This window comes from Lithobates pipiens, unplaced genomic scaffold (assembly GCF_037356315.1).
Source record: "Lithobates pipiens isolate NorthernLeopardFrog02 unplaced genomic scaffold, aLitPip1_a1.2 Scaffold_3, whole genome shotgun sequence".
Classification (NCBI taxonomy): Eukaryota; Metazoa; Chordata; class Amphibia; order Anura; family Ranidae; genus Lithobates; species Lithobates pipiens.
This window is the reverse complement of record NW_027507790.1, coordinates 208,546,740-208,568,803: the sequence shown is the minus strand read 5'-3', so window position 1 is coordinate 208,568,803 and position 22,064 is coordinate 208,546,740. Positions and strand designations below refer to the sequence as shown.

Here is a 22,064-nt window from a genome sequence, read left to right as displayed (position 1 = left end):
GTTTCATTCCCCAAACTAATCCTCCTGTCTTTTTTTTCATCCCTTGCGTCTTTCTTCCCAGATTCTACACGAAGCCTCAACTTCTGTTGATGTGAAGATGAAGTGTAGTCCCCTCCTGGCACTAAGCCTTGCCCCATATTTCAGTTGCCGAAACCCAAACCTCTACTGCCTATTGAAGTTATGGGGCATTTGATGGTTGATTGTCAAGGGATAAGGCTTAGCACTATAAGAGAAGCAGAACCTAATCTTAATTTGGACAGAGGCCAAGTCCTACAATCAACCATTTACAGCAGAATTTGAAGACTAACATATGTCCTTTACTTCAATACTGCTCTTAAACATTTTAGACCAGGTCAGGTTTGCTTAAACAAATGCCTGATAAAATGATGGGATAATCGGTCAGTCCCTTATTCACTTCACAATTGTGTTGTTTTTTTTTTCAATAAATTGGTAGCTTCAGTGTAGAATGATCAGTAAAATATGAAAATAGGTCAATGGATCTTAATATTTCTGCAAAGCACATGACCACATACCACAATCATCGTTGATCTTTGCTTTTATTACAAAAGCTTGAGGATATTCTTATGAATTTTAATAAAATTTACCCTATTCTTTTCATAACCAGTCTGATAAACGTATGAAGAAATGTTTGGGCCCTCTTTGGTTTTTCAGTTTTCTGAACAGACATTTAAAAAATATTGTGGAGCACCTGGAGCAGATGTCTTTGTTTTATACCAGAGCAGCTTGATCAACTGGTGCTATTGTAAAACAGGTTACAATGATTACAGTAATGCCGGACTGGAATGAATGATTTCATTCCTATTAAATAACTTAAAATGCCCTGCTGAGTCCTTAATTAACAACGTATTGCCAATAAATCTCCGTGTGAATATTTAATGAAAATAGGAAATACCCTAAAAACACAAGTGATTTGAACAAATTGCTTGTGTAAATTTAAAGAGCAGAAAAAGGTGCTGTGGGCAATATGCTGGATTATAATATTAAATTATTTTAAATTTTCTGATTTAGTATAGCTGCTGTCTGTTTCTTGATTTTGTGTTCCTGCAGAGTTGGTTGTGCTGTAATAAACAGTATTTAAGAAGGCCTGGCAATTTTTATGGCTTTAAGTAATAAAAATATTTGTTCATAAAAGTTTGATATTTACAAAATAAATTACCAAAAATCTTGTTAGCCTGTTCATCTTCGGGATATTTGGTCTAAAACCGCAGAAAATGGTGTTAGCGATGCTTTGGAGAGCAATGAATTTGCTGGCCTCTCTTATTTAATAGGAATAGTATTGTAATAATCATGAGACCAGGCTTTTTCTTTTATTTAAAAAAATAATAATAATAATAAGGTATGCATTAAGTGCATTAAATACTGTGGTGAATGCTTAGGGTTACATAAGGTTCCTCTTAACCAACTTCTCTTTGTATCTCTGATGTTTGTTTTATGCAAAATTTTACTGCTGAATTGCATGACACAAGCAACTTCTGTGTCTAGAAGTTATATCAAACAATCTGAAGCCTTGTCAGACAGTTTTGTCATCAGAAAGTTGAAGGTGGCAGTACACATGACATTTTAGTATTGCATGTACACCTTTTAAAACCTGGCCAAATATTTTCATTTTTTTATTGTGTAGTAAAACTTTTTTCTCTTCAGTTCATTGATGAACACAGCTCTCTTGATTCTTGAACATAGGGTTTATAGCGCCAGCTATAGGAGTAGGATGCTAGGCAGAAGCACAGCACCATCTCGGGGCCGTTCTAGCTGGTATAAACCCCCTTTCTGCTCTAAGGCAAGCCAGTTATTTTTTCAGGAAATAGAAAACCTGTGCAGCGCTCAAAATGAGAGAACCACTATATAAACGTCAAGAGAAATCCACAGGCAAGTGCTCTGGCTCAGATGTCCTCCAATCATTAGTCAGCCAGTTATTTCTGCCTAGTGTTTTAGCACTGAAGGCATCACGCTTTTATCGGTGGGCAGAACACTACGTTCTGGCTTTCTCCACTGTGCACATTACAGGCATTGAAAATTGCCAGAGAATTGTCTGTCACAAGGCAAGGGATCAGAGGAAGTGTTCCCTACACCCAGATGTGTTCCATCAGATCTGTATATGCTGGGGGACCCCGGACATGGTTTCCCATCTCAACAGAAAAGTGCCAAGGTTTGTGTCAAGAGTGCGGGCCCCCTGGCATATGCAACAAATGGGCCAGTGGCACCATGGGGCCAGTATCGTCCCGCTTGGGCCTTTCCTCCTCTCGTCTGCTGTGCAGGATTGAGGCCATAATTATTTTGGCTCTTCTGGTAGCTCCAAACTGGCCTTGTCTGTGGTATGCCAACATGGTGCTGATCATGGACACTCCCTGGCAGTTGCCTCTTTGGGAGGACCTCCTGTCTTAGGGTCCATTCTACCGCCCCCTTTACTATCTCTGGCTTGGATAACATGGCTATTGGAGCCAGGTTTTGAGGAACGAGGTTGTCAGCTTCAGTGATCCCTACAATGTTGAAGGCACGCAAGTCTACTTTCTTGGAAGATATATTGGCACACCTGAACGGCTTATTTTGCCTGGTGCAAGGCTCTGGGTGTCCGTCCATGTTTCTTCTCGGTGGCACAGGTTTTGGCCTTTCTCTAACTGGGTGTTGCACAACAGTATGCCTTGAATACCATTTAAAGGCAGGTTTTTGCCCTTCTGGACTTTTTTCTGTGTTCCTTGGCACACGTTCCTTGATCTGCACTTTTTTATTCAGGTTTGTCATGTGACACTTATGTGTTCCCTGTTGCCATCGTGGGACCTGGACTTGGTTCTTCTGGTCCTACAGAAGCCTCCCTTTGGGAGTATTTGGGATATTCCCATGCTTACTTTTTCTGAAAGGTTGCCATCTTGGTCTCCATCACTTCTGCGTGGTGGGTGTCGGACCTGGCAGCCTTCTTTTGTGAGTCTCTCCCTCTCTGGTCTTGCACAAAGATAGGGTGGTTTGCCATACATGCCCTTCCTGTCTTCTGAAGGTGGTGTCGGATTTTCATCTGAATGAGGACATTGTTGTGCTTTCCTTGTGTCTACGGTCATTGCATTGTAAGAAGTTTGAGTTGTACTCCTTAGATGTCTGTCTGCTACGGCCTCCTTCTGGAGGTTGGATTTTTTTTTTGTGCTCACAGATGGTCCAAGAAAAGACCTGGTGGCTTCCTATGCTACTATGTCCTGTTTAATTCGGCAGACGATTGTTCTGGTGTTACGACATTAAGGGTCGGGCACCTCTCTTCCCCGTTGCAGCAATTTCTGGCAGGGAACTTGGTGCATCTTTGCCATTTAGACCTCAGGCATCTGTGTCTCAGATTTACAAGGTGGCTGCCTGTGTCCATCAATGAACGTAAGAGAAAATTAGATTTACATGTCCTTTAATGTTTTTTTCTGCTGTAATTTTCCACAAAATATGATCTGATCCTCTTTCAAGTCACAACAGACAAACACAATGTGGTTTTGCTGATAACACCAAAACAATTCTAATTTCTTTATTCAACACACCCATTAAACTTTTAAAGTCCTTGAGAAAAAGTTGATCCCTTGGAGTTATTAGCTGGTCGAATCTCTTTTGGCAACAATGACTTGGATCTGGATCAGACTTGCACAATTTGTCTGGTTTTATTGGCTCTCTTGAGGTCATTCTACAAAATCTCTATGGGGTTAAAGTCTTTCTAAACCCACAACAGTTATACTCACTGTGGATCCTAAGGGGTTAATCCTCTACATTGTGTAAAATGGATGTTTGATCCTGTCTTCTCTGATCCTCTTTCTTACACAGTCCCCAATCCATTAGCTGACTAACTATAGCATTAGAGTCTGTCTTGGGGAGTGGCAAATGCAGAGCATTGACAGCAAGGGCTGCAGAGCTTTTAGGTCAACCTAAAAACCAAAAATTTATATTCACTAAAAAATGCACTTAAATACACTAAGCTGCTTCTTTTCCTTAGCCGGGTTACATATGCTTTATTGAAAATAGGAAATGTCCACAAGTTAGGCACTCTTCATATTTTGTTTTTTCTTTTCATATAAAATGTGTTTGCAGCCTGTTTTGGGATTACTTCAGCGCCACCATAATTTTTGGTGTGACATTTGGTAGTTAAATACATTTGAATACTTCTTCTATGAACTGTCATATATAAAAGATTTGGGTGTTAATAAAATTTTACATCAGGCTTTAATGTTAAACATTTTATCTGTTTTGCAAAATATGAATGAATAGGGTTTACTAGGATCATCCTACAATTCTTGTGGTTACTAGGGAATATATCTTTCCACAATAATTCATTGGTAGATTTTAGAATTTCTTCAAGAACCTTACATATTTAACAAATCCTCTGTAATCTGATGTACAGCAGAATAGCATGCTTCATGATTTACTTAAACATGTTTGTGTCATTGTGATCTGCATTTGTATAAGGTGTCTGCTATGGAAATGTCTTTCCCATAAGAAAAGGTCGGATACAATACAACAGCTTGGTTAATTAATTTTTTTTGTGAATTAAAACTCAACCTAGACAAAAGTGTTTAGAGATGTTAATTACTTTCACTTTTTATGAATAACCCATGTGTTTTTGAAGTTAGCTATTGCAGTGGAAATATGTCAACTTTAAAGATAGAACTTCAGGACACTAGGGTTAATATTAACTCTTTAAGTGTCTTTCTGACATGAAAAGGTTCAAAGTCTTGGCGTTTGTGGAGTAAATCTATTTTAAAGTAATGAGTTGTCTGGTGTGAGCCTTCTCTATTGTAGCAAGTCTTCTGCCATATAAACAGACGTACCTGTCCTCATTTATTTTTATTTTTTATTTTTTTGTCTAACAATGTCCTTACTTCATCTGCCCTCATCTGTCTAAAAAACATTTATACTTAGTTGATATTTTGTCTTCAATATAAGAAATGAACCAAAGATAGTATTTCTCTTTATCTGTAGACTTTGTGACCCTACATGTCCTCTGTTCTTTGCTGTTCTTTACATGAAACATTTACATTGTATTGTACACCGGGCACATTTTGAAAAAATAAGTGTGTAGGAGAAAAAAAAAAAAAATATATATATTATAATATAATCTCGCATACAATGTACACCAAATGGGCATAACATGACTGCCAACCATAACCCTTCGAGACCTCTGAAGTGTATGTTGTGGTATCTGGCACCATGCCATCAGTAGCAGATCCTTTAGCTCCTGTGCGTTGCAAGGTGGTTCCTCCATGGATTGGACTTGTTTTTCCAGCACATCCCACAGATCTGGAGAATTGAAAGCCAAGTTAATACCTCAAACTCTTTGTTGTGTTCCTCAAACCGTTATTGAATTGGACCCGACCACCTTCTTTCCTTGCTTTGTGGTCCAGTTCTGATGCTCATGTGAGGGAAACGCTCACAGAATGTGTGGGTTTCCTGCACTGCGAAGGTCCTACCCTGTTTAATTTTCAGAGTGCAGGATGTAAACAGAGCCACCAGAGTACCTTTTGTGCTTTAATTGGGACTCATTTTATGATAAGTGTTGGCCTGGGTGGAGGTCAACAACCAGTAGATTGTGGACGGGTGACTGGTAGATCTCCGACTGGGCTTGCTTACTTGCCATTCCAGAGCATCAGAGTGCAATGCAGAGGGACTGTTTGTAAAGTTGGAGCTGTAGTCGGGAGCAAGAGCCGTATAAGCTGATTCCTCCTCTGTAGTGCTTACTCTTGTCCCATGTGGAGTGATACCAACTGCACGCCACCTCTTATCCCGGCTAGCAGTTTTTAGAGTGGTGCCACCAGCAGGAAAGAGATGGTCAGGTCAGTGTAAAGCAATACACTGGGCATAGTATAGGGCTGATGTGCTGCGGTTTACCTACAAGGTTGGAGCAGTACGGTGTACCTGCAGCTTTGCTTTGGGTTTGCTGTGCTTAGTCATAGATGTCTGTTATATCCTGCTGTTTTACCACCCCACAACGTTGTGCGTGAACAAGCCCTAAGGCGGTGGCTGCTGCTGCTTGCAACTGAGGGCTCATTCACAAGTACAGCAGGAACTGCTACTCTTCTGAAAAGCAAACTGAGCAAACCCATGATTGCTGTGCAACGCACACGATTGAGACACTCCTCAGATGTGAGGAGTTGACACTGGGCAACACTATGCCTGCCTGGTGATATTTGACTTCTCCCATGTTGTTCAGGTAGATCTCAACCACTTTATGGTTGCCTACCCCTGGGCTAGGTCAATTTACACTTCAAAAGTAAACATTAATAATACAACATATATGCTAATTAAAAATACACTGAAGGACATATATTAAAGAGATTGTAAACCTTTGTTTTTTAAATAACAAACCTATCATACTTTCCTCCACTGTACAGTTTGTTTTGCACAGTGTGGCCCCTTACCTCCTTTTTCTTTGGTCCCCCGGCGGCGCTCACAGCTCCTCCTCGAATCAGTAAACCCCCTGGGAGAAGCGCTCTCCCTGGTGGATACCTTGCGGGCTCACTCCCGAGTCCAGCATTTGCATGCATCGACACAATGCTGGACTCAGCCCCGTCCACCAGTGCCTGCATCATTGGATTTGATTGACAGCAGCAGTTGCGCTGCTATCAATCTATCCACTCAAGAGCCGAGAACCCCAGGCAGAGAGCTAGATCGCATCCCCGCCGAGGGCATGAATGACCTCAGGTGAGTGTAAAATGGGGGTGCTGGGGGGCAGGTCAGGAAGTTTTTTTCACCTTAATGCATAGGATGCATTAAGGTGAAAAAAAACACAAGGGTTTACAACCCCTTTAAGCAAATTAATGACACTCTTGCAAATTAGGCTTCCTCTCACTATGCAAGTCTAATTGAGAGTATGCAATTGATTTTCTGTGTATATGCGATCAATTTTGCCTGTAATCCTGAGCCACTAACTGCTACGCATTTGGACACCGTAGGTATTGGAGATTTTCGCTCTAAACGGACACTTATGAAGTGGTCAGGGCCAGGTTTCATTCAGTCACAGTACTACTTTAAAGCACCTGAGGGAAAAATGATATGACTGAAGATGTTATCTTGTAGTAAATCTTATCATTGCTTTGCTATGTGACAGAATTAATAAATGTCCCCCAGAATGTTCTTTCTTTAAATCCTAACTCCAGGCAAAAATAGTAGTTTTCCCATGCTGCAGGGCTGTGCCTGCACTGTATGGGTTAACTGCCTGTTTTGTCCAGGGGCAACCAGAGAGCTTCTATTCGCCTGATAAGCCACTCCAGCGGCAAACTATGGCCCCACCGATCCAGCGGTTCCTGACATCCTCATGGGCATAATGACTTCAGGAAAAGTTCAATGCTCGGGGGCCGGTCTTGTGCGGGGAATGTTATGTAAATTTATCTCCTTTATCCAATCCTTTAAACCAAAACCCACACTGAAAACGGAAAATCTTTTTTTGTTTTTTGTCCCAGAAATGGGCTTTAAAGACTTTCTGGCCAGACAAAGAAATAACAGGATAGATAAAAAGTAGCATCACCGATTTCTTTGTCAGAATCTTAATCGGTTTTGGAGCTCATATAGTAGAAGCTATTTAGGTTTCAGGTGAATGTTTGTTTTCTTTGAATATCAGCCTATAAAATATTTTCTGTCTCTTTAGGATATTGCCACATTGACTGGTGTTCCAGAGGAACAAATCAAAACGAGAAAAGTCCGAATTTTTGTACCAGCTCGCAATACTATGCAGTCTGGTGTACAGAACACAAAGAAGTGGAAAATCGACTTTGATACCCGGGAACGCTGGGAAAATCCCTTAATGGGTTGGGCATCAACGTAAGTAATAAACCACTTGTAACACAAAAGGACGTTCACTTAAAGTGTACATATAGCCAAAACGGTTTTCTTTTCAGGTTTGGATAGAGTAGGGCAGAGCTAAAACCTCTGTTGGGTTAATTTTGCTGTTTGCAAATGGATAATGTTTAATCAGCAGCAGCTCTGCGGGCTGCACATTATTGGTATTTGCATCACAGCCCTAAGTAGCAGTGAGGCCAGCAGGATTAATGAATGCTGTAGGCATGTAAATATTTGCACTAACGTTGCATTCATACAGCATATGGACCGCTTTTTACGAATTCTGTGTAAAAATATGCCCATGTGCATCAGTCCATTGAGTTTTGTACTATGTTGGTTATTGATTAACCACTGTTTAACAACCGGGCCATAGACGAATAACAACAGCTACAGCGTGGCTCGATAACACTGGGAGGCTGTACATTGATATCCTCCCGGAATCGTGCTCCTGGGGCGTATCCGTGTTGATCGGTACAGTGTGAGCGGAGAGGGGAGAGATCGGTTGCAGCAGCAATGTGGGCTGGATGTGCAGTGCTGCTCTGTGCCTCATCCATCCATGCTCAGCCATCCCTCTGTCATACTCATCCATCCATTCATGCTCAGCCATCCATACTCAGCAATACCCATCCATGCTCAGCCATCAATACTCAGCAATACTCATCCATCCATGCTCAGCCATCCCATCCACTCCCAGCCATACTTGGCGATACCCGGCCATGTTCAGCCATCCCCATTCATACTCATCCATGCCATATCAGTTCTCATCCATGCCACTAAAGTGCCTCACAAAAGTGTAATAGGTAGTCAAATTAGAGTTGAGAAATGTATGCCCCTAGAACACCTGATGCTGCTCCTTGAATGTTGGGCCTCTGTATGTGGCCAGGCTGTAAAAAAAGTCTCCCACATGTGCTATCACCATACTCGGGAGTAGAAGAATCTATTATTAGACCAAATAATATACACCAAATTTGGTTATTTTTTACCAAAGATATGTAGCGGTATACATTTTGCCCAAAATGTATGAATGAGTTCAAATGAAATGTATTAAGGATGTAAGCTATTGTAATGCTCTCTTTTGTACTTAAAAAGTACATCTGTTTGAACTTTTGTTTTATTTTATGTTTACTAAAGCTCTACTTTTAGGTTAACCAGTAAGGCTCCATTCACAGTTGTGCGAAGTTGCAGCCCATGTATTTCAATGGACCTTAAAGTCGTAGCAACTTTAAAAAGGTTCCTGCACTATTTTCATGTGAAGTGAGTGCCATAGTCTGCAATGTAAACGCTCAAGTCACTTTAATGTTATCAGTGCGACTGTTGTGCAGCAGCCAAAGTCACATTCAATTTGCAATGGAAATCGCGTGGCTTATGAATTGCACAAGTGTGAATGGAGCTTTAAGGGTATAACGTGATACGACACCCCACTACTGCTTAAGGCCTCGTTCACACGAGGCGCATCTGCTCAGCGGAGTCCGCCAGCTCAGCAGGAGATCTCTCTGTTGATCCTCCGATGAGCCGGCGGATGACAGGTCCGTCTCTGCTCGCTGAGCGGGGAGGGACTTGTCAGAGCGCAGCTGATTCCTATGGAGGGATCGGATGAAAACGGACAGCATGTCGGTTTTCATCAGATCTCATCTGCATCCGTCCTGATTGATCGCATCGACTGTATCGCCATACGCCTAATTTTAGCAGATCGAATGTCAGCGGACATGATCACCGCTGACATCCATCGCTCCATAAACTTGCATGGAGCGTTCGTTCAGGTCAGCCTAAAAAAAACTGTCAGGTGGACCCGAATGGTCCAACAATGTGAAAGGGGCCTAAGACTGTATGCTGGTGTTCTGCGAGTATACACAGGCTACAAAAGCCTGTGACACACTTGCCACCCCCCCACAGATAGAATCACTCCCTAGGACACACTTAACCCCTTGATTGCCCCCTAGTGTTTAACCTCTTCCCTGCCAGGGCCAGTTACACAGTAATCTGTGCATTTTTACAACACTAAACGCTGTATAAATGGTCCCAAAATAACATTGCAGTTGTTACCAATAAAAAAAAATAATAATAAAAATTCCACTAATCTGTCCCCCCCTATCTTGTAGACTCTATAACTTTTGCGCAAACCAATCAATATACACTTATTATGATTTTTTTAACCAAAAATATGTAGAACAATACATATCGGCTTAAACTGAGAAAGAAATGTGTTTTTGTTTTTTCAAAATTGACGCTTTTTTTAAATATTTTTTGTTTATAGCGCAAAAAATAAAAGCCGCAAAGGTAATCAAATACCACCAAAAGAAAGCTCTATATGTGGGGAAAAAAAGGACATAAAGTTTGTGTGGGTGCAACGTTGCACGACTGCGCAATTGTCAGTTAAAGCGACGCAGTGTCGTATCGCAAACTATGCTCTAGTCATGAAGGGGGTAAATCCTTCTGGGGCTTAAGTGGTTAAGATAAGAAGCCTTCTCTGTGCAGCAGCCCCTTCAGCCCCTCTAACACTTACCTGAGGTCTCGCTCTGTCCAGTGATGTCCACAAGTGTCTCAGCCATCGGATATTCTCCCTCCCGATTGGCTGAGACACAGCAGTGGTGCCATTGGCTGTCGCTGCTGTCAGTCAGCTAGCCAGTCAGGGGAGAGAGTGAGTGGGGCCGTGTCAAGGCTCTGTGTCTGAGTGGGCACAGAGAGCTGTGACTCGGCTCGGTGCCCCCATAGCAAGCTGCTTGCTGTGGGGGCACTGAACAAGAGAGAGGGGCCAGAAGAGCCGAAGATGGACCCTAGAAGAGGAGGATCTGGGCTGCTCTGTGCAAATCCACTACATAGAGCAGGTAAGTATAATATGTTTATTTTTATGGAGGAAAAAAACTAGACTTTACAATCACTTTAACAACCATTAACAACTTAGTACCGGAAGTTTTTACCCCCTTCATGACCAGAGCAATTTGGCACTGTGCTACTTTAACTGGTAATTGCGTGGTAATACAATGCTGTACGCAAACTAAATTTCCTTACTTTTTTTACCCTCAAAAAGAGCTTTCTTTTGGTGGTATTTGATCACCTCTGGGATTTTTATTTTTTTGCGATATAAACGAAAAAAGACCAAAAATTTGGGGGAAAAAATATTTTCTACTTTTTGTTGTAAAAGAAATCCAAGCTCAAATTTAGTCATACATTTAGACCAAAATGTATTCAGCCACATGTTTTGGGTAAAAAAAAAATTGTACTAAAATTGACTGTACCATAGTCTATAAAGTATAATACATTTTCTGGAATTAACGCAGCTTTTAGTTTGACTGCCTATCATTTCTTAAAATGCTAAAATGGCAGGGCAGTACAACCTCCCCTCCCCCAGGTTACCCCTTTTTGGAAAGTAGGCATCCAAAGGAATTTTCTGAGAAGCATGTTGAGCCCATTTATTATTTAATTTTTTGTCTCAAGTGATTGAAAATTGACAAAAAACATTTTTTTTTTTTTTTTTTTTTTACACAGTTGTCATGGAAATTGCTCACACGTGCCATGATTATATGTGGAATTACATTTTGCTGCTTCTCCTGAGTACGGGGATTCCACACGTGTGGGACTTGGTGGGAGCCTAGCTATGTACAGGACCCCTAAAACAAATCGCCGCCTTCAGGATTTCTCATTTTTTTATTTCACTCTTCGCTACCTATCCCAGTTTCGAAGGCCATGAAATGCCAAGATAGCACAACCCCCCACCCCACAAATGACACAATTTTGGAAAGTAGACACCCCAAGCTTATCTGCTGAGAGGCATGTTGAATATTTTGCAGATCTCTTTTTGTGACAAAGTTTTGAATATAGAAACATTTTTTTTCCTTTTTCTTTTTTCTTTCTTCATTTTCCAAAACAAATGAAGGCTGCAAAAATACTCACCATGCCTCTCAGCAAATACCTTGGGGTGTCTACTTTCCAAAATTGGGCCATTTGGGGGTGTTTTGTGCTATCTTCACATTTCTGGACCTCCAAATCTGTAATGGGTAGTGAGGAGTGAAATCAACCATTTACACCCTTAGCCTGAAGGTCATGATTGTATTTTGGGGTCTTGTAAGTGGCTAGACTGCCAAAAACTCACATGTGGTATCCCCGTACTCAGGAGAAGCAGCAGAATGTAATTTTTAGATATGCCCATGCCATTTTTGAGCAATATATCCTTTACACTTACCGCTTTGTGTAAAAAATTGGGGCAAAATATAAAATATTCCATGGACTCAACATGCCTCTCAGCAAATAGCTTGGGGTGTCTACTTTCCAAAAAGGAGTCATTTGGGGGCGATTTGTGCTATCTTGACATTTCAGGGCCTCTGAAACTGTGATAGGTAGTGGGGCATAAAATCACCATTTTACGCCCTTAGAAAGCCTGAAGGCGGTGATTTGTTTTTCGGGTCCTGTACGCTGCTAGACTCCCGAAAAGTCTCATACATGTGGTAAACCCATACTCATGAGAAGCAGCAGAGTGTATTTTTGGGGTTTAATTTCACACATATCCATGCCATTGTGAGCAATATATCATTTAGTGACAACTTTGTAATTTTCCTGAAACTTATTGGAAAATATAAAATATTCCATAGACTCAATATGCCCCAACATTAGAAGCTTATGCCACTTGAAGACACTTTATTTTTATATTTTTTTGGGCTAGAAAATTACTTTGAACCCTGAAACATTATATATTTTTTTCAAAGCAGAGGCCCTACAGATTAACCGCTTCCCGCCCACCGGCCATCAAATGATGGCTGGGCAACGCGGGTCTCGTTCAGGGAGGCCGTCGTGGAGGCGCGCATCGGTGCAGTAAAGAGCCTCTGACGGAGACATGGACACAGCTGATCACGATGTAAACAGGAGGAGCCGTTGATCGGCTTTTCCTCACTCGCGTCTGACAGACGCGGGTAGAGGAGAGCCAATCGGCTGCTCTCCTACAAGGGGAGTGGAGTCTGTTGATTATCAGCATAGCCCCCCTCGGATGCCCACACAGGATCACCAGGGATTGGCACGACCCTGGCCCACCAGGTATGTTGCCCTAGACCACCCGGGAAATGCCATCAGTGATGCCTATCAATGCCATTTATCAGTGCCACCTATCGGTGTCGCCTATCAGTGCCCACCAGTGCCGCCTATCAATGCCGATCAGTGCAAAAAACAGAGGTGATCAAATACCACCAAAAGAAAGCTCTATTTGTTGGGAACAAAATTATAAAAATTCTGTTTGGGTACAGTGTAGCGTGACCGCACAATTGTCATTTAACTGGTTGCCAGCCGTCAAATGACGGCCAGGCGGCGCACCTATTGTGGCGGGAGGACGTCATATGACGTCCTCCCGTTTAAACAGGGAATGCGCGTGATCGGACACCGCTCGCCACCGAAGGGGGTGAACAGCCATTCGTTATGGCTGTTATGGCTGTTTACCACGTGATCGGCCGTGATGAAGTCACGGCCGATCACAGATGGTCACACCCCGAACGTGCACGGCGCATGCGCGCGATCACGTCGGTGGCGGCGTGTTCCCCGGGAACACTACTCGTCACCGACGCTGGTAAACAGCCATTGGCCGGCTGTTTACCCACGTGATCGGCTGTGATCCTTTCACAGCCGATCACTAAAATGTAAACAAACCGCGGTAACGGGATGTTACCAGGTTCTCCTCCTCACACACCGATCGTGTGTGAGGAGGAGATTGCGGTAACATCTCGTTACCGCACACAGTGTACACCAATCACACTGATTGCCCCCCCCCCCCAATAAAGAGGACCTGTCACCACCCCTCATAGTACCTGTCAATCACAGTCCATCAGAGTACCTGTCACAGTCCATCAGAGTATTTGAGTACCTGTCCCGGCCCATCAGAGTACCCGAGTACCTGTCCCGGCCCATCTGAGTACCCGAGTACCTGTCCCGGCCCATCTGAGTACCCGAGTACCTGTCCCGGCCCATCGGAGTACCCGAGTACCTGTCCCGGCCCATCGGAGTACCCGAGTACCTGTCCCGGCCCATCGGAGTACCAGAGTACCTGTCCCGGCCCATCGGAGTACCCGAGTACCTGTCCCGGCCCATCGGAGTACCCGAGTACCTGTCCCGGCCCATCGGAGTACCCGAGTACCTGTCCCGGCCCATCGGAGTACCCGAGTACCTGTCCCGGCCCATCGGAGTACCCGAGTACCTGTCCCGGCCCATCGGAGTACCCGAGTACCTGTCCCGGCCCATCGGAGTACCCGAGTACCTGTCCCGGCCCATCGGAGTACCCGAGTACCTGTCCCGGCCCATCGGAGTACCCGAGTACCTGTCCCGGCCCATCGGAGTACCCGAGTACCTGTCCCGGCCCATCGGAGTACCCGAGTACCTGTCCCGGCCCATCGGAGTACCCGAGTACCTGTCCCGGCCCATCGGAGTACCCGAGTACCTGTCCCGGCCCATCGGAGTACCCGAGTACCTGTCCCGGCCCATCGGAGTACCCGAGTACCTGTCCCGGCCCATCGGAGTACCCGAGTACCTGTCCCGGCCCATCGGAGTACCCGAGTACCTGTCCCGGCCCATCGGAGTACCCGAGTACCTGTCCCGGCCCATCGGAGTACCCGAGTACCTGTCCCGGCCCATCGGAGTACCCGAGTACCTGTCCCGGCCCATCGGAGTACCCGAGTACCTGTCCCGGCCCATCGGAGTACCCGAGTACCTGTCCCGGCCCATCGGAGTACCCGAGTACCTGTCCCGGCCCATCGGAGTACCTGAGTACCTGTCCCGGCCCATCGGAGTACCCGAGTACCTGTCCCGGCCCATCGGAGTACCCGAGTACCTGTCCCGGCCCATCGGAGTACCCGAGTACCTGTCCCGGCCCATCGGAGTACCCGAGTACCTGTCCCGGCCCATCGGAGTACCCGAGTACCTGTCCCGGCCCATCGGAGTACCCGAGTACCTGTCCCGGCCCATCGGAGTACCCGAGTACCTGTCCCGGCCCATCGGAGTACCCGAGTACCTGTCCCGGCCCATCGGAGTACCCGAGTACCTGTCCCGGCCCATCGGAGTACCCGAGTACCTGTCCCGGCCCATCGGAGTACCCGAGTACCTGTCCCGGCCCATCGGGGTACCCGAGTACCTGTCCCGGCCCATCGGGGTACCCGAGTACCTGTCCCGGCCCATCGGGGTACCCGAGTACCTGTCCCGGCCCATCGGGGTACCCGAGTACCTGTCCCGGCCCATCGGGGTACCCGAGTACCTGTCCCGGCCCATCGGGGTACCCGAGTACCTGTCCCGGCCCATCGGGGTACCCGAGTACCTGTCCCGGCCCATCGGGGTACCCGAGTACCTGTCCCGGCCCATCGGGGTACCCGAGTACCTGTCCCGGCCCATCGGGGTACCCGAGTACCTGTCCCGGCCCATCGGGGTACCCGAGTACCTGTCCCGGCCCATCGGGGTACCCGAGTACCTGTCCCGGCCCATCGGGGTACCCGAGTACCTGTCCCGGCCCATCGGGGTACCCGAGTACCTGTCCCGGCCCATCGGGGTACCCGAGTACCTGTCCCGGCCCATCGGGGTACCCGAGTACCTGTCCCGGCCCATCGGGGTACCCGAGTACCTGTCCCGGCCCATCGGGGTACCCGAGTACCTGTCCCGGCCCATCGGGGTACCCGAGTACCTGTCCCGGCCCATCGGGGTACCCGAGTACCTGTCCCGGCCCATCGGGGTACCCGAGTACCTGTCCCGGCCCATCGGGGTACCCGAGTACCTGTCCCGGCCCATCGGGGTACCCGAGTACCTGTCCCGGCCCATCGGGGTACCCGAGTACCTGTCCCGGCCCATCGGGGTACCCGAGTACCTGTCCCGGCCCATCGGGGTACCCGAGTACCTGTCCCGGCCCATCGGGGTACCCGAGTACCTGTCCCGGCCCATCGGGGTACCCGAGTACCTGTCCCGGCCCATCGGGGTACCCGAGTACCTGTCCCGGCCCATCGGGGTACCCGAGTACCTGTCCCGGCCCATCGGGGTACCCGAGTACCTGTCCCGGCCCATCGGGGTACCCGAGTACCTGTCCCGGCCCATCGGGGTACCCGAGTACCTGTCCCGGCCCATCGGGGTACCCGAGTACCTGTCCCGGCCCATCGGGGTACCCGAGTACCTGTCCCGGCCCATCGGGGTACCCGAGTACCTGTCCCGGCCCATCGGGGTACCCGAGTACCTGTCCCGGCACATCAGGGTACCCGAGTACCTGTCCCGGCACATCAGGGTACCCGAGTACCTGTCACCAGGCCATCAGAGTACCCGAGTACCTATTTGCAGCCCATGTCTCATAGAATATACGTTGGGGTGTTTGCTTTCCAAAATGGGGTCATTTTGTGGGTAATTTCACTGTCCTGGTGGTCCAGGACCTTCAAAAGTGTGATGGGTAGGAATGAAATGAGATGTGTCATTTATGCTCCTAGAACGCCTGAACGTACTACTTCAATGTTCGGCCTCTCTGTGGCCAGGCTGTGTAAAAGTCCTACACATGTGGTATCGCCATACTCGGGAGGAGTAGCAGAATGTATTTTGGGGTGTAATTTTTGCTATATACATGCTATGTGTTAGAAATATCTTATAAATTGACAATTTTGTGTAAAAAAAAATGTGTTTTAATTTTTTCCCACATATTCCAAAAACTTCTGGAAAAAAATTAACCATTCAAAAGACTCATTTTGCCTCACAGATTATACGTTGGGGTGTCTGCTTTCCAAAATGGGGTCATTTTATGGGAAATTCCATTGTCCTGGTACTCCAGGGACTTCAAAAGTGTAGTAGGTGGTTGAGAAATGAGATGCGTCATTTTTGCTCGTAGAACGTCTGAAGTTACTACATCAATGTTGGTGCTCTGTATGTGGCCAGGCTGTGTAAAAGTCTCACACATGTGGTATCGCCGTACTCGGGATAAGTAGCAGAATGTATTTTGGGGTGTAATTTGTTGTATGCATATGCTGTGTGTGAGAAATAACCTGATAATATGACAATTTAGTAAAAAAATAATAAAAAAATCTTCATTTTGCAAAGAATTGTGGGGAAAAAATGACAACTTAAAAAAACTCACCATGCTACTTACTTAATACCTTGGAATGTCTACTTTGTAAAAAGGGGTCATTTGGGGGGTATTTGTACTTTCCTGACTTGTTAGTGTCTCAAGAAATGAGATACACCTGATGTATTGAAGGCCTCATCAGAAGTGATCAATTTTCAGTGATTGGCACCATAGTTTGTAGACTATATAAATTTCACAAAGACCAAATAATATATACTAATGTGGGTTATTTTTACCAAAGATATGTAGCAGTATAAATTTTAGCCAAAATTTATGAAGAAAAATTAATGATTAGCAAAAATTTATGACAGAAACCAAGAAAAATGCATTTTTTTCACAAAATGTACGTTTTATTTTATTTATAGCACAAAAAATAAAAAACCCACTAGTGATTAAATACCACTAAAAGAAAGCTCTATTTGTGTGGAAAAAAGGACGCAAGTTTCATATGGATAGTGTTGGATGACTGAGTAATTGTCATTCAAACTGTGAGAGCGCTGAAAGCTGAAAATTGGTCTGGTCAGGAAGGGGGTGTAACTGCACTGTATTGAGGTGGTTAAACAGAGACAGTGCTGAAAGCTAAAAATTGGCTTGGGCAATTTTTTTTTTCACAAAGTATTTGCGCAGCATTTTTTTTTTTTTCAAACACAATTTTTTGGGGGGAAAAAAAACACTTTATATCCGGTTTCCTAGGCCAAAGTGATGATTGGAGTCGTTCTGGTCTCCGATCAGCTCTATGGTCAGCTGCAGGAACCACCAGCTGCATTTTTGGGTTCCCCAATGAGACCGGAGAGGCCGTGAAAACTATGGAAGACGGAGACGGATGCTCTCTCCCACTGCTTGTAAAAGCAGTCTAGCAGCCAATTAGCCGCTAGGACTGCTTTTACATGAAAGCCGACCGCCGGCTGTAAAAAAAAGATACCGAGATGATACCTAAACTTGCAGCCATCATTCCAGTAGAACCACTCAGTGCAGCAACACACCAGTATGTTGCAGGCCCTTGTTGGGCAATTATTTCATTATGTGATGTTCTTTTTTTTTTTTTTTTTTTTCTTCATGCAGTCTGTGGGCTGAACAAAAAAGAGAGCCTAACAGATTTCTCCATTCACATCGATCGGTTGTTTTCCCACCATTAGAATACCTCCCTGCATCCACCCACTTCTAATGATGGGCATATAATAAATATAAAAATATATGCTGGCGCATAGAGGCGATCCACCCCATGTCCACCCCTGCCCTTATGCTTCGACATATATGCACTTTTTTCTTTTACTTTGGTGGTGAAATCACCTCCTGCAGTGCTGGAGTCGAGGATTTACGTACCGTGAGAGCAAACCCTGTTACTGTCAAAATAAATCAATCCGTGCTGCAACTGAATGGCATACCTGCAAAGCAAACAATGGTAACAATAAATCATATTATCAATAAAACATTAACTGAATAAAATTACTTTTTTTTTTTATTATTGCAATCTGTGCCAAAGAGTAAAAAAATATAAGCTTCCACAACATCGCCCCCAGCTACATCACCAACCTCATCTGCAGATATCGCCCAAATCGTCCCTTCTGCTCCTCCCAGGACCTCCTGCTCTCTAGCTCCCTTGTTACCTCCTCCCATGCTCGCCTTCAGTCCTTCTCTAGAGCCTCTACCATCCTCTGGAACTTCCTGCTCTGGTATATCCGATCAGCCCCTAACCTGTCCACCTTTAGGCGTTCCCTGAAAACTCACTTATTCAGGGAAGCATATCCTACACCCACCTAACTACTGTCCTAGAGCCACCCCCATCAAATTATTCCCCACATTTATTACCTTTTGTACCACCACCCCCTCCCTTTTAGAATGTAAGCTCTATGTGTGGGGCCCTCCTGTCCTTTCTGTATTGAACTGTAATTGTGCTGTCCCCCTTCTACATTGTAAAGTGATGCGTAAACTGTTGGCGCTATATAAATCGTGTATTATAATGATTGAGGTTATCCACCTCTGCCCCTATGCTTCAGCATATATGCTCTTCCTTTCTTTTTTTTCTTAACTGATGGTGAAATCGCTTCCTACAGCACTGGACTTTATGCATCGTGAGAGTAATCCCTGTTGCTGTCAAAATAAATAAACCCGTGCTGCAGCTGAATGGCGTACCTGCAAAGCAAATGATGGTTAACGATAAAACACAGTAACAGTGCAGTAGGACATACCTTCAAAGCAAACACAATAAAACATTTACATTATAGCATAGATCACAGTAACAGTACAGTAGAATTACATACCTGCAAAGCAAACATAAGACAATAACAATAAAACATTACAGTATAGCATAAAATACGGTAAAACAGCAGAACAATTGAGAGAGCAATAAAACGACAACTATTTTTGGCTTTATTTGTAACTGTAAATGTTCCAGGTTAGGGTGTCTCAAAATGCGATGGCCATCTCATCTTTCGAGACCCTGTGTGAAGGTGTGCCCTAGGACTATGCCGTGCTGTAGCCGATTCTAATACTCCACTAGTGTTTGGTAGCAACAGAAACGGTCCCGATGCAGACACCAGGTTGGCCAGGACAGGAGGGACAAAAATAGGGGGAGTCGCACCTATGCTCGCATTTTCCACAGACACAACTTTTTTTCATCTTTGTGTAGGGGTACTAGGGAGGACATCTGGAAAATGCCTCTCATGCAGCCAACTCACTTCATTTGGATTGGGAAATTGGGGCACAGAACCTCCTGGATACAGAAGGACTGTGATCTCTTCCTGGAATTTTAGGAAGGATCCAGTTCATTCAGATGCTTTGCATAGCACATAAGCATTGTACAGAGCCAATTGGAGTAGGTATACAGACACTTTTTTTATACCAGCTTCTGGCCTTACTGGCGGTTAAAGGGGTTGTAAAGGCAGAAGTTTTTTTTTATCTTAATGCATTCTATGCCATGCCTTTATAATCCCTTTTAAGTACGACCCCATCATTTGGTCCTTGAAGTTCACCCCTCCCTTTTAAATGGTTGTATTTGTGGACACAGGGGCTTCTCAACAACACCAGTCGCCGTAGTAATTTGGACTGCTGTGTCTGCGTGAATGGAAGACGGAACGAAAATGTTCAATTTGTCCTTCCATCTCACGGGAAGCAATTTATTTGACCTCAAGTAGGCTCTCTCCCCCAGGCTAAGTCAGGCGTCTACACACCGTTGGAACGATTAGATCACACCATGCCACATGTGCCGATTCCTAAGCAAGAGGTGTCTAAAAAGTGGCACGTTTTGTGTAAGAATTTTCCACGTATTAATTGGTATCCCTTTCTGAACAAGGATGACACCAAGTTCCAAACAATCTTTCCGCTGCACCCTATATAGTCTAGGCATTTGAGGGGCTTCTACGCTCCTATCTTCTCCCTCATAAATCATGAAACTATGTACAGCCTTTTGCCCTGTCCGAGCTTATACATCTTGACCCCATATCTGGCATGCTTTACTGGGAAGAAACTGAACACAAGGCGGCCAGAAAAATTTAAATCGTGGAGTTATCAACACAGACATCTTGTTCAGGAATAAACAAGGCTGCAAATTGGTTGAAGTGGTTTTTCGAGGGGGCGAATTTTGTGAAGCCGATCATAGTCAGGGTCAACCTGAGGACGACAGAGTTCATTGTCATTGAAGTGCATGAACTGCAAGATTTTCTTATATCGAGTCCTGGCCATGGCATCAGGGAACATGGGCATATGGTGAATTGGGTCACTGGACCAACAGACACACACACACACACACACACACACACACACACACACACGCACACACTGCTCACAGCTGAATAAAAAAAAAAAAAATTGCCGGCAATAAAATATGAAAAATGTCCCCTTCCAATGCAGGACTGAGGAGAATCCCACACGAAATTTAACAATCCTGGCTGGTGATTGTGGGGATCTGAGTGTGGGGGCTTATCGGAATCTGGCTGCCAGCTCCCGCAAACCCCCCATACTCATTCACCAAAAAAGAGTGGAGTGTAAAAAAAAAAGACAAGTCCGTCATCGATCCAGAATGCCCCTGGCTGGGCGGGAGCCTTCAGCATGTGCAAACCTTTTTTTTTTGTTTCTTCTTTTTCGGGTCGGTGGTGGTGGCAGGTGTCCTGATTGAGGATGGATCTGCATTGGGGGCTTTTATTTTTAAAATACAGGACTTGTCAAAAACTTATTTTTTCTTTTTTATGTCTAACATGCCCATTCCCTCCCTTTACTAAACTGCCAAGCTACATGCTTGGAATTAGGGTCTGGTATGGATTTGGGGGGGGGGGGGGGCACACTGATTTTTTTTTTTTCACATTTTATAAATTGACGCCAATTATTTTTATTTATTTTACTTTCAGCTGTCAGAGTGAAGCAAATGTAATGTTTCTCTGTAGTCTGAGGCCTCTTACCGAGGGCAGCTATACAATCTAGTGATCACAGATGCTGGCCATAAATATTAGCTCAAGCATAGGTTTGTTTTAAAGATGTATTTATGTTAAATCGTATACAGGCGGGGTCCCCTAGTTACAAACATCCGACTTACAAAGGACTCTCCTTACAAAAGGAAGGAGACCACAGGAAGTGAGAGGAAATGTGCCCCTAGGAAGGGAAATTTACTCCTGTAACAGTTATAGGAAAAAGTTGTCTGCACTGATGTTTTTATCACCAAGGCTTATTTCTACAACAACCCCAAATTTTCAAAATCCAATTATCATTGGGCCAGAAAGTGAGGTGAAATCTTCTGAACAGGGGTACAGACAGCTAAACAAATGTTACAGGGGTGTTAACCCTTCCCTATGCTATCCATAAAGCTTAAAAATAGTTTTTTTTGGCTACAGCTACACTTAAAAAAAAAATGGACCTGTTCCGACAGACAGATTCAACTTAAGAACAAACCTACAAGACCCAGGGACTGCCTGTATTCATTTCCAAATTTTATGTCAATTATTTCTCGCCTACTCCTATAAATCGGAATGATCTTGAATTTTTTTAACTTAAAGTTGAGCTTCAACCAAAACGGAAAGTTCCGCTTTAAGTCCTTTTCTCCCGCCCCTTCTCCCATATTTGACAGGTAATTTTTATTTTATTTTTTATTTTTCCATTTCAGTATCAAATAATCAGTTACATTCCTCCATCCATGCTAAACGGCATGGATGGAGAAATCCACACTGTCCCAGCTAGCAGTTAAACTTTACAGGGATTTCAATTCTTCCATAGT

At 44.7% G+C, this 22,064-nt stretch overlaps 1 protein-coding gene across 2 annotated transcripts in view; it reads left to right on the top strand.

The window, feature by feature from the left end:
- NDUFS4 (NADH:ubiquinone oxidoreductase subunit S4) overlaps positions 1-22,064 on the top strand; it is a 207,779-nt gene that overhangs the window by 165,459 nt on the left and 20,256 nt on the right. For both annotated transcript variants that reach the window (XM_077462752.1, XM_077462753.1), the window contains one exon: positions 7,619-7,791. In XM_077462752.1, coding sequence (XP_077318878.1) covers positions 7,619-7,791 — 173 coding nt within the window. The remainder of the gene's footprint in view (positions 1-7,618; positions 7,792-22,064) is intronic.